A 13,054-nucleotide genomic window follows, 5' to 3' on the forward strand; every position below is an offset into this window, starting at 1 on the left:
ACGTGGGGAGTGTGCACATGCCTTAGGAGACAGTGGAGTCTGTATTTCTTGAATCTCAGTCTTCCTGAACTTTGTAATCGTTTCAGGGAATTGCTGGGGCAGCTGATGCTCTCTGTAGTTTGGCATGTTTCTCTCTTCTCACCTACCCTGAGCCCACAGGCTCTAAACAAGCAGCTAGGTGCATGGAAGAACCTTCTGGGTGGAAGGTAACCCATGTGAAATCCTGTTATGGCATCGGTAATCACTAGCCTTTTGTCAGGTGACCCTTGGTGCCTGGTCTGTTGGCTGTACGGGTGGGAACGGCAGTGCAGGATCTAGAAACAGTTAGACCCTAAGCAGTCATACTCCTCGCTGGGGTGGGTGGGAGACCTGTGTTCATTGCCTGGAGGCATAGGATTCACTTCGGTCTTCCTCAGGCTGACTGACAGTTCAGGAGGCCAGTCTGATTGGCTATGACATCAGGCATCCTTCATTGTGGACAGCATGGACCTCTAAACATCTTCACAGTAGACCAAAGGAAGAGCAAGGCACTAGCTTAGTCCCTGTGGTTCAGCGTCAAGAAACATGACAGTTAGAAGCTGAGGCAGGGATCCCAACAATTGGGGTTCCACACCTTTAATCTAGCACCAGGGAGATGATGTGGGATTCCCCTCTGTATGCTGTGAATATCATTGGTTGATAAAGGAACTGCTTTGGGCCTCTAGCACAGCTATAGGGGAACAGAGCTAGGTGGGAAAAACTAAATGGAATGCTGGGAGAAAGGAGGTGGAGTCAGAGAGAAGCCATGTAGCCCAGTAAGCCACAACCATGTGGTGATACACAGATTAATGGAAATGGGTTAAATTAAGATGTAAGAGTTAGCCAATAAGAAGCTATAGCTAATGGGCCAAACAGTGTTTTAAATAATAGTTTCTGTGTGATTATTTCAGGGCTAAGCGGCCAGGAACTAACTAGCAGTCCTCTTACAGTAGGAAGGTGGAGATTGGAAGGGATATGGCTGGGCAGTGTGAGGAGATAGGAGCTCATTGCAGTCTGAGGATGCAGTCTGACAACAGGATCCCCGTTCTGGTCTGAGGATTCGGTAGAAGTAAAAGGTCTCTCTAGTGACTTGACTGCACTGCTTCTCTGATCTCTCAGCTTTTACTCCATGATATTTGACTCCAAGTTTTTACTATAAAGATGAATTAGAGTTTGTGCTACATCTGGTTCCCAACTTTTGAGGTACGAATTCATGAAAAAGCCTTTGCAACCACCAGCATAGGCTGGAGCTACCTGCAGCTGGAGTTACTGCCCTACTGGTTAGGTTTTTCTTTCTTCTCCCCTGGTGGGCTTTCCCTGGGCTTCCTTCTCAGGCTGCTACCAAACTGGGTAGCTGCCCTGAAATCTGGTCAGGCTTTTACTGTTCTGTGCAACAGCAACAAGCCTCATGTCTTCGTCAACATCGGTGGCAGATTTGGTTAGAAGATTGGGAATTCTTAAAGGGAGAAATTAGTTATGAGAGAATTTTTTCTTATGTTAAAAAATGGGAAACACAATTATGATAGAGGAAGTTAGGTCTCTGTATGATTACATAATGCATGACTTAAATATGGAATAATTAAATGAAGGGATAATCAACCTAACCCAGATTGATATACTGTTAATTATCATTTTGATAATCCTTTCTGTCCTTTTGGTAATTCTTGGTTTATCTCTTAGAAAACTGTTTGGTATGAATGCAAAAACAAAAGCTTTAGGGAAATTTAATAAAACAGATCATAGAGATATTCAAATCCAAACAGAGGAATTTAATGGATAATCCATTTCAGCATTGTATTATAAGGTTCAAGAGGAATAACCTAAGGATTTCAAACAACCAACCTCAATATATCCAGTAACTTTACAGGAATTGCCCAATGATTGACATCCCCAAGACTCTGTAAGAGCTAAATGGGCTCCTGTGACAATGTTAGATTTAAGAAGACCCAAGGAAGTCTCCTATGGCATGCGTTCACCTTTTGTGAAGTAAATATAAAAAAAGAAGCTGAGGCAAGGCAGTTCATATAGATTAGCAGTTGAGTGGTGTGTGCAAGGCTTTGCTCGGGGCTCACAGACGGCTGTAGTACAGGAGGGTGCCCTTCTTCTACCGTCTGTGCTCAGGGCAGACTGTGGGGCAGGGTGCTTGCTTGGAGAGTGGAAGGAACCACAACAGGGTCGGGCTCAGAAGACAGCGCTAACCCACTCTTCCTCCTTTCCACTGTGTGGCTCTGGACTGTCAAACATCCCATTTAGTGTTGGGTAATGAACACTGCAGGCAGCTAGTGTCATCAATGTACCGTCCTTCTGCAGTGTGGAGGGTTCCAGGGCATCCATCATTTGGGCTTTATTCTAGAGAGAGCTCAGGTTTATAGGCAACTGTGCATTAGAACCACGCAGCTTAAGAAAACTTTCTGGGCTGGGTCCTAGAGCTGCTGAATGGCACACTGGAGATGTGGCCCCAGCCTCTGCTGCTGCTGCTGCAGGATCACAATCCAAGTTCCCAAGGGTAGCTACATCTTCGCAGTGCCTGGAATGTAAATTGTCAAGTCTACCATTGCTGTAAACATGTTTTACCCATAGGCTTGTTTTGTCTCTTTTTAAACAGGTATTTTGATGTTGGACTACACAATTTCTTGATCAGGTAAGCCAGTGCCTTTTGTTTTAGCTCTGTCTGACTGAATAGTGTATTTATTATGGACGGATGTAAATGGGGAAAACCTTAGCAAATGAATTAGTAGTTGAATTATTTGCCAGGAGAACATTGCTAACACTATGTGTTTGTTCATCACAATCTCACATAAACAATCACTCAGAGCTGTTTCTATCAGAAGTGAGAGTTAACTGCCTTTGTTTGCTTTCTGTTGCTGTGATAAAACACTGGCTAAAAGCAACTTGGGAAGGAAAGGGTTTATATAAGCTTGCAATCCCATTGTCGAAGGAAGCTAAGGCAGGAACCAAAGCAGAGACCACGGAGGAACACAGCTTACTGGCTTGCTTCTTCTGGCCTCTTCATTTTGCTTTCTTATACAGTCCAGACTGATCTTCATGGGACAGTACTGCCCATTATGGGCTCAGTACTCCTGTGGCAATCTGCAATCAGGAAAATGTCCTATAGACATGCCCAAGGCTCATTTGATTTGATGAATCTTCTCAAGGGTATTAAGTTGACAGCCAGAATTAACCATTACGTTTACCAAGGTCTTACTTCTATCTACTAGGCCACTGGAAAGATAAATAGAAAAAATGAGCTTTATTGGCTTGCTTTAGATGTTCATTTGACCAATTATCTCCCAGTGAATTTAATATTTTGAAACTAAACCTATCATTTGTTTTACAGTCATGGAGATATGACCTAGTGCATAATTGAGATTCTAGACAGCAATTTATAACTTAAGTTTATTGGTGATTTTACCAGAGCTGTATTATGGAACATATTAATTTCACATAGCTATGAAATTAAACAAATTAAGTGGAAATAAATATATCAGAAATATTGACTGTGCTTATAAAAGGTATATGATTTTGAAAATCAACTCTGTGCGGTTACAGAGAGGGCTCAGTGGTTTAGGACACTTGTCGCCCTTGCAGAGTTCTGGGCTTGGTTCCCAGCACCCACCTGGGGGCTTACAAGCATCTGTAGCTCCAATTCCAAGGGATCTGATGCCCTCTTCTGGTTTCTCTGGGTACCAGGCACACACATGCTATACATACATACAGGCATGTAGGCAAAATATACATATAAAACAATGAATTTTTTAAAAATCAATTTTTCTGTGTTTTCTAACTTTTTCATAGTAATCATCGTTATTCTAATAATGTTAAAAATAGCTGAAAAACCTCTCAAAAGTGTGTGAGAGAACAACAGTTGCTGAGGGACCCACTGTAGTTGGGAGGCTGTGAGAGAACCAGCCATCAGCGGGAGAGTTTTGCTTTCTGTAAATAGGGGCTCTCTCATGTTAATTGACTCTGAAAGTTTGATCAACTCTAGTCATTGTGGCTTTTGTGTATGCCATGTGGTGGTTCAGCATGCCACAAGGCATGACCTCTCCCCTATTGCAGCTGATGGAAAAATGTCACTTGTAGTGAACCAGCAGCGTCCAGCAGGGGTCAAGCCTTCTTTGTCCTCTTTCCCGAGGCCTCCTCAGAGCCTGCATATAGAAATCTTTCAGTCTGCCCTACATTCAGAAATGTGGAATGTCTTGATTTTCTCCAAAATAGTAAACACAGATGATCCTGTGTGAACCCGAGACACAGCACAGGTCTTAACAGTGTAGCAGGAAGGATAATGAACCAGAGAGGCACAGAAGATGTGGGCAGGAGATAAGAAGCGGTTGGGAAGACATCCGGGTATCGCAACTCCTCACCTCCCATCTGCACATGGAACCCAGGGTCTTGCTAGGTAACACTCACGCTGACCTATGCCTCCAGCTTAGTGTGGAGGTCGGACTTCATGTTTTGTTACTTTGTACTCTCACGGAACTGTTGCTACAAGGCCCTGTGGTAGACACAAGCTGATACTTATTTTCTCTAGTGACTTTCTTCAGGGCAGGGGTCAAGTCCTAATCATTTATCAATATTTACGTTGAGAAACATGTTTGGGATGAACCTTCAGCAAGCGTTTGTGGTGGGAGTGAATGAATGAAGTGTGAGTTGGGAGGAGTTCTGTTAGACTGGGAGAATCCGCTTCTGTAGGCAGTGAGTGCCATTGGTCTCCTACAAGGATGTGTCTGGATGCTATCATTTGAAAAAAAAAAAAAAGAAAGAAAAGAAAGAAAAAAAAACAACATTTGGCTGGAAGATAGTCTGAGTTTATCCTTGTCTGATTGAGGCTTGACTGAGGGCTGGTCTGCCCTTGGGGTCTGACTCTCATTTCCTTATCCAGACTCCAGGCATGTGGGGTGTGGAGGAGAGAGAGGTGTGGCTGTGCTCTAGCTGGTGCTGGGTACCTGACTGGAGCCTTTTTGAAAGTCTGTAGCTGATTAATGTATGGAACAAGTGGGGTTTGGGGAGAGAGTTTTTTCTCTGTCCTGTGACTCCTAGGGGTTTACCTTCCCCCTTATTCCAAGGCAGCCAGAGCAACTAACACATGTTGCAATGGTTGGGGAATGAGTGACATCTCCCCTTCCTGACAGCACGCTGGTCACTGTGAGCAGGTGTTTTCATTCTCCATTACACGATGGCAGCCCCAAAGGGCCTCTTCCAGGCTCCCCTTCCCAGCCGGGAAGTAGGGGAGATGATATAACTGGTTGCTTGGTGCAGACTGGGCCTCTTCTTAGGAGTCCCAGGATGGGCTGCTGCTGGCTTCCAAGCTTGCTTTCTCCTAGCTTGGGAGGTTAAGCATGAGAAACTACAGGTGTTTAAAGCTGGGCGCACTGTTAAGAACTGCTTCAGTGGCCCATGATGTTAAAACCAGACTGCAGAGGGTGCAGAGGAACAGCAGTGGCACCTCTCAAGTTTTGCACTGAGAGGAGAGAGAACATTTGGTGCAGAGGGCTGACTTGCGTGGCTTTTACTATTTTTTTTTTTTCAGTGAGAAAATGCTGTTTAGCCAGAGGAGGATCCAAAGCTCTTTTTAGACCTAGAGAAAGCTGCAATGTCATCTTGCAGTGATCAGTGGTCCTGCAGTGAAGGCTGCAGTGTCCTCTCTCAGTGGTTAGTGACCCTGCAATGGAAGCTGCAGTGGCATCTTGCAGCGGTCAGTGACCCTGCAGTAAAAGCTGCAGTGTCCTCTAGCAGTAGTCAGTGGTCCCGCAGTGGAAGCTGCAGTGTCCTCTCATGGAGGTCGTGGCCCTGCATTGAAAGCTGCAGTGTCCTCTCGTGGCAGTCAGGGGCCCTGCAGTGGAAGCTGTAGTGTCTCTCAGTGGTCAGTGACCCTGAAGTATACCCGAGAGGGGTGGCATTTTTCTGTAGACCCAGCCTCAAAGGAAATCTCATGGGCCTAGAAAAGAGCGAGATTATACTTGAGGATTCTTTTCAAGGGGAAATATAGCCCTCCTTGTAAAGAAGGTGTGTCAAAGGGGTTGGCATCACCACTGTTTTTGTTCATAGAACCATTTCCTGGCTCCAGCAGGCTCCTGAGGTGTTCTCTGAGTTGTCAGGTTCTCTCAGATGCTCGGGGTTGTCATAAAAGAAATTGCAGCTGCCTGATTAGTCAGCTGTGGCTTTGATGTGGATGGTGGTAATACTGTCTTCTCTGGAGTGATGTAAGTTTCCCCAGAGCCCATTCTGTGATCTTAGCTGAAGGACAAGCTTCCTTGTCAATGCAAGTATAGCACAGGGCTCAGACAGGAAGGGGTAGTCACACGGAAAACATGAGTATTTTTGTCTGGGTGTTTTATGATGACTGCAGGAAAGCAGTGGGCTCTGTCCTTCTTCGCCTTACAAAACTCAAAGGGAAGACTTTCAGGAGGCAGCCATCACCAGAGAACCCCAGAAGACACTGATTGGACTTTTTCATGTGCCACTGCAAAAGAAAATGGGAAAATGACCAGCTTGGCAAAAAATATTATAGAATAGAATGCCTTTGTCTCATTGAAGACACTAGACTGGCATGTTTAAATTTAGTTTAGTCTGGCTTTGGCAAGAAAGTAAGAAAGATTTGTATTTAAAACAAATTTTAGCCTTGCAGTTTTGTTTTATCTAGAATTATAGATAGATCCCCCTTTCCTGCTTCCCAATTTCTTTTAAGGATCTTGTCATGTTGCCTGGGCTGGCCGTGAATCCCTGGATGAAAGCAATCCTATTTTGGGTAGGTCCCGAGTAGCTGGGACTACAGATGTGTCTTTGTGCTGGATTATGGCGCCATCCCTTCAAGGCAAGTGATACACAGTAACTGTGACTGCTCATCGTCATCGTCACTGTCAACTTGATGGGATTTGGAGTCACCCAGGAGACATCTCTGGGCATCTGAGAGGTCTTTCTGAGGAGTGGGGCCATTGCTGTGGTCAACCTGGTCACATGGTCCTTAGATCTTTGGAATTGGTTTGTGGCAGGGCTGTAGAAGCATTTGGAGTTATGGGCTAGTGAAGATCTAGAACTCGGTATGCAGAGGTTACTGGGTTATTCCACTGGAGTTTGGAAGGGTGGACTACCAGGAGAAATGCAGACCGATGGCCATTAAAGTTCTGTTCTGACAAAGTCTGGCTGAGTTCTGCCTGCATCCTGAGAAACCAAGTGAACTTAATTTCAAAAGTAGTAAACTAAATTGTCTAGTGTAGGAAACGTCAAGAAATGACGTTCAGACTGTGGGAGAGTCTTTGCTCAGTGATATGTGGACGCCTGTGATGACAATTCAAAGCAGAAAGACTTGAGAAATGGGAAGTAGGCGAGGGATGTGAGTGGTTGCTGTCTAGGGAGGTGCAGACACAGTGTCTATAGCTGTGAGACCGTAGGAAGGTGTCTTAAAGGCAAGCTCCTGCCTGGTGCCCAGTGTGTAAACCTGCGAAGGGCAGATCCTGTGTTGCGGCTGGAATGTGAACTGTCCTCTATCGGCCCATGTGATTGAACACTTGGTCCCCATTGGTGGTGCTGTTTAGGAAGACTAGGCAGCCTTTAGGAGGTGAAGTAGGTCACCAGGGTAGGGCCTTGAGACTATTGCCTGATCTGTTCATTCATGGCTTCCCGAATGTGGATGCAATGTGACCAGATGACTTCCTATTCTTGCCACCATGCCTTTCCTGCCTGCTGCCGTGCCTTCTTTGACATGGTGGATTGTGTCCCTCTGGAACTCTGAGCCCAGATAAATACTTTCTCATTTAAGTTTCTTTTTAGGGTATTTTAATCACAGAAACAGGGAAAAAAGAATGCTTGACTTGAGAGTTCTCTGAAAGGGAGTCCCTGCTCGAAAACAAGCGCCTTAGAAAGTGTTTTCCTGGGTTTAGCCTCCAAGGTGCACAAAGATTAAGCAGCTGTGCCAGGAACCGGCAGCAGACCCAGGCAGTGCTGTCCCCATGGTACTGACTCAGAAGACTTGCAAAATTCAGGACTGAGAAGGCACAGAGACTCTTTACCAAGGGTCTAAAATGTAAGTGCTGAAGCCTGGCAGTATCCAATAGGGTTCAAGCCTCTGTGTGGTGTTCCTGAGAGGCCATCATGCAAAACTGTGGAGGTGAAGCCCAAGGCGTGATGAAGACACCAAGTTGTTGGAAATGCCAAGATGATGGGGCATCTCTGGAGGAAGCTACAGGCACAGAGGAGAGGTGGCTCAAGAGCGTTGTGTTACAGCGCCAAAATCAAAGGGCTGGGTCTAGCCAGTGCTGAACTCAAATGATGCCGTCAAATCTGAGGTGCTGGAAAGGGGTTACAGTATTGGCTATTTGCTGTTGGGTTTTGTCCTTGCTCTGGTCTAGTTTTCCTTGCCAGTCTTCAATTCTCCCTTTGGGAATGGGAATACACTCTGTGGCACTGTATACTGGACTTATGTAATTTTTTTTTTATTATATAAGGGCTCACAGTTAAGATTTTCCTTGAGTTGCCAAAGAGACTTTGATCCTTTGGATTTTGAAAATGTTAGAAGTGCTAAGGTTTGGGGGATTATTAAAGATAAAATAAGTATGTTTCATTATTGGCAGCCACAAACCTTGGAGGACCAGGAGTGGAATGTGACAGTTGAATGTGACATTGGGTATTCAGTTGATAAGGGATGGACTTCAGAGTTTTCATTGGAAATGTGATTGGGTGTAATCATCTTGGAGGCTTGCCTCTGGGTGGAGAGATAGATTTAACCCCGAAGTAGCACTGTCTTATGGTGTGGGATCTGGGCTGAAGAAAAAGGAGAAATGAGGTAAGCACCTATGTTCACTTCTGACAGCTAATGCCATGTGGCCAGCGGCCTCCATATTCCCAACACCACGCCATCCTGCTGTAATGGGTCCAATTTCCAAGTGTGGGATTAAATAAACTCTTCCTGACTTCTGTGGCCATTTGTCAGGTGCATTGCCAGAGTAACTGATTAACAGCCTTCCATTCCTCTTCTTTTACCTTTTCATGGGGACACAGCATTGCCATCCTCTAAAGAAGACCTGGTCACCTTCCTAGTCAGCAATTTCAATTTCACCTTTTCTTCTGATTTTTTTATTGTTTACATGCTTATAAATATAAAATCATTAAAAGCCGTCCTTTCTTATTTTTATTTTATTTTATTTTATTTTTTGGTTTTTCGAGACAGGGTTTCCCTGTAATTTCTAGAGCCTGTCCTGGAACTAGCTCTTATAGACCAGGCTGGCCTCGAACTCAGAGATCCGCCTGCCTCTGCCTCCCGAGTGCTGGGATTAAAGGCGTGCGCCACCACCGCCTGGTTCTTATTTTTAAATATCATGTTTATTTAACTTCTTAATCCATTTCAAGTTGTGTTTTGAGTAGGCATCTTTTCTTTCCCTCAATAGTGAATAGTTTTTAACCAAAAATTTCACATTTCCCTGGAACACCATGCTTGCACATCCAAGCCATTGCTTGACATCTTGTTAGGACTCCCAAAAGTTCAAAGTGAAAATCTGCCTTGGGCTGGACTTAGGGGTGTGGGAAAAGCTGTGAGCCTCCAGCATGGCTCTGAAGCATTTGAGAAGGCTTGTGAAGCTGATATGGCCCTTAGCAAACGATTCTTGTGATGGCTAGTGTTGGCTTGTCAGCTTGCCACAGCCCCCAGTCACCTGATGAGAGGCCACCGTTGAGGAACTGTCTAGGTTAGGGTGGCTTGTGAGTGTGGGGCAGGGGCAGTGGGGCAGGGTTGGGGATGGGATCCAGGTCGGGTCAGGGTTGTGGTTCAGGGACAGGGTCGGGAATGGGGTCAGATCAAGGGTTTGTGGCTGGGATGGGTGGGGGTGGGGGCAGGGATGGGGATGGGATCCAGTTTGGGTGTGGGGGGTTGAAGGTCAGGAACACGGTTTGGAATGGGATCAAGTCAAGCGTTGGGGGCTGTGGCTGGGATTGGGGTGGGGGTTAGGGTCAAGGGAATGGGGGTAGGGATGGGATCCAGGTTGGGTCAGGGTTGGGGTTGAAGGTCATGGACAGGGTTGGGAATGGGGTCAGATTGAGAGTTGGGGGATGAGGCTGGGACATTGGTGTGGCCAGGATCCAGGCTAGGTCAGGGTTGGGGGTCGAGGAATGAGGCTGGGATGGGGGCAGGGGTAGGGGTGGGATCCAGATGTGGTCAGGGTTGGGGGTTGGGGTTGGAGATTGGGGATAGCGTTGGGAATGGATTCAGGTGGGGGTTAGGGTATGGGACTGGGATGGGTGCAAGGGGTGGGGGTGAGGACAGAGACAGGGTGGGAGTGGGTGGGGGAGGGGAGCTGACTCACTGTTAATTGATGTAGGAAGACCCAGTTCATTGAGGGCAGCACCATTCTGGAGGTGATCAAACACGGCTGGCTTTATTCTCTCTGCTCTTTGCTGTGGGTATGATGTGACTAACTGCCTTGTGAGTTCCTGCCTTGACTTCCCCTCCATGAAGGACTCTGAGCTGGAATTGTAAGCCAAGCAAGCCCCTCCCTTTTCTGTGTTGTTTTGGTCAGGATGTTGATCACAACTAACAAAAATAGAGATGTTCATCTTCTATGTGGATAGATTCTGCTTATAGCATGGTCTTTAGTGCAGATTCAATCCCATACAAGTGCAGACATTTGTATGAAAACACACTTCCCCTTTCCAGAATGTGATTTGTTAAGATAGAGGGAAGGTAGACCAGATGGCTGTTTACTTCTTATTCTGTCTTTTTTTTTTTTTTTTTTCGCCCCAGCCTTTGCACTGTGCATGGGTGTCTTAAATTATTGAAGGGACAAGGGCTGTTTAACCAAGCAATGCAGCATCCCCTGCCTCTGGATTTCCATCGCTGACCCTGCGTGCCTTACTGGTTCATGTTTTTAGTTCTTAAGCTTAAGACTAGGACTCAAAAAACAAACTGGGGCTTGAACTCAGAGTCACGGTGATGTCTGAGGCTTGCTTTGTCACAAGCTCAAAGTAGCGCCATAAACATTGGCCTTGCTGCTTTGCCCAGGCTGGCCTTGAGACCCTGGGCTCAAGTGATCCTCTTGACCTACTGAATACCTGGGACTACAGGTGTATGTCACTGTGCCCATAACAGTTCCGCCCCTTTTAAGGTAGAGAGTGTCAGTTACAAAGGGAACTTCTGTAGTTTGTTGTGTTCATGGTGTTGATGAAGATATCTGCTTGCCATCATTGCAAGTTTGTTTGGGATTGTGTGATGTCCAGAGTGTCTGGAAGAGGCTCCCTTGCATGTTTAAGAAGTCAGGTGGTCAAGTAAAGGACTCCCTGAGAAGAAGGGAAACAGCAACCAGTGAGCTGAGTTTTGGCCATATTCAGAGGTCCCTTGAGATTCCTTTGGGTTCTCAGCTGGAAACTGAGAGGGAGGTTAAGCAGAAAGGTGGGGATTCATCCCTGGGGTAAGATCTGGGGGTAATGAGAGGTGAAAGCCACGCATATATTTTTGTAAACACACACAGAGGTGAAAGACATTGCACACACACACACACACACACACACACACACATTCTTTTTTTTCTTTCTTTTTTGGTTTTTGAAAATAGGTTTCTCTGTGTAGCTTTGGAGTCTGTCCTGGAACTAGCTCTTGTAGACCAGGCTGGCCTTGAACTCACAGAGATCCACCTGCCTCTGCAGGGACTAAAGGTGTGTGCCACTACTGCCTGACCTCATATGTATTTCTTAAACACACCTGGATATGACAACTCAGAGGGAAAACACTCGCTTAGTTACTGAAGATTTAATTTCCCTTTTACTTTGCAAATGTAACACCTTCTTTTTTAAGTGTTAGTAAATGTTTTTAAATAATGGTGTAGAGCATGGTCTTATTAAAACAGCATTTACATCTTTGCAGCTCTCTGGGTCAGTGCTCAGCACAGGCAAAGGGGACACGCAGTGTGGGTGTGCATGGGCCATGTGCAAACACTACACCATTTCGTATAAGGAGCTAGAGCATTGCCTGCTTGTGGCATTTGGTGGGGGCAGTCCTGCATCTCACTGAGAACACTGGGGGCAGGCTGTTTGCAAATCCCTCAACACTGTGCCTGGAAGCTGTGGGACTTGCAAAGACTGGTTTTGTCTTCACCTGCAGAAGCAGAGTCACTGTTGTGTGTCTGTCCTGTCCAACTCCAACTCATCTCTAGATGTCTCCTGCATGCAGCCTCTCTCCAAGTCCTTGTGGGCACTGATTACAAAACTTTCTGACCACAGAGTCCCCCAGCGCACCTTAGACCCTACGCTCTGTTCCTGCAGAGCTGGGGGGAGCAGCAGCCTGTGCAAATGCCTGTGTGACTTTTGTGCTCAGGGATGTGTGGAATTTATACTTTTAAATATAGGTGTGTGTGTGTGTGCACGTGTGCGTGTGTGTGCGTGCGTGCATACATGTCACGTATCCTCCTAGACAGTGAGTGAGGTTTCACTTATCTGTGTAGTCCCCAGCCCCCACAGTGCCCAATAGCTACAAGTCCCTCAAAACCATTTGAATCAATTTTAGTTTAAAGAACTATAAAAGTGTTAAGTAATCATTTGCTTTCTGATTACTTATTATTTGTATAGCCATGTGAAGTGCTGAGACAAGACAGGCAGTGGCCCCTCTTAGTTCTGTTCCACACAGCAAACACTCAGCAACGAGTACATGCCGTGTGGTTCAATATGGAGAAATGAATTACACTCACAGAAGCAGACAGTGGACAGTGGTTGCCAGGGCTGGCCGAAGCCAGAGCTTCCTGGTTCCAGCCAGCAGGTAGAATGCTCAGTACCACAAGATGAATGAATTCTAGAGATCTGCTTTGCAACCAAAGGACTTTTAGTTAACAGCCCTGTGCTTTAAGCTCGGGAGTCTGTTGAGAGGGTAGATCTCACGTGAGGTTTTTTATACCAATAAAAACTTGAAAATGGGGAATCTATAGCAAGCAAGCACTGTAACTGATGTGTTGGAGGGCACAGGCCTGAGCACTGGCTTTTTCAGGATGGCAGTGAGGCCTCTCTGGGGCAGTGGAGCTCTAGGTTGTGAGATGGGCAAGGAGGACATAAAACCAGGAGG

At 46.0% G+C, this 13,054-nt stretch overlaps 1 protein-coding gene across 3 annotated transcripts in view; it reads left to right on the forward strand.

Moving 5' to 3' along the window:
• Positions 1–13,054, forward strand: part of Hhat (hedgehog acyltransferase) — a 244,737-nt gene that overhangs the window by 99,318 nt on the left and 132,365 nt on the right. For all 3 annotated transcript variants that reach the window (XM_038349791.1, XM_038349792.1, XM_038349793.1), the window contains one exon: positions 2,624–2,659. In XM_038349791.1, the coding sequence (XP_038205719.1) occupies positions 2,624–2,659 (36 nt within the window). The remainder of the gene's footprint in view (positions 1–2,623; positions 2,660–13,054) is intronic.

Source organism: Arvicola amphibius, chromosome 12 (genome assembly GCF_903992535.2).
Source record: "Arvicola amphibius chromosome 12, mArvAmp1.2, whole genome shotgun sequence".
Lineage (NCBI taxonomy): Eukaryota > Metazoa > Chordata > Mammalia > Rodentia > Cricetidae > Arvicola > Arvicola amphibius.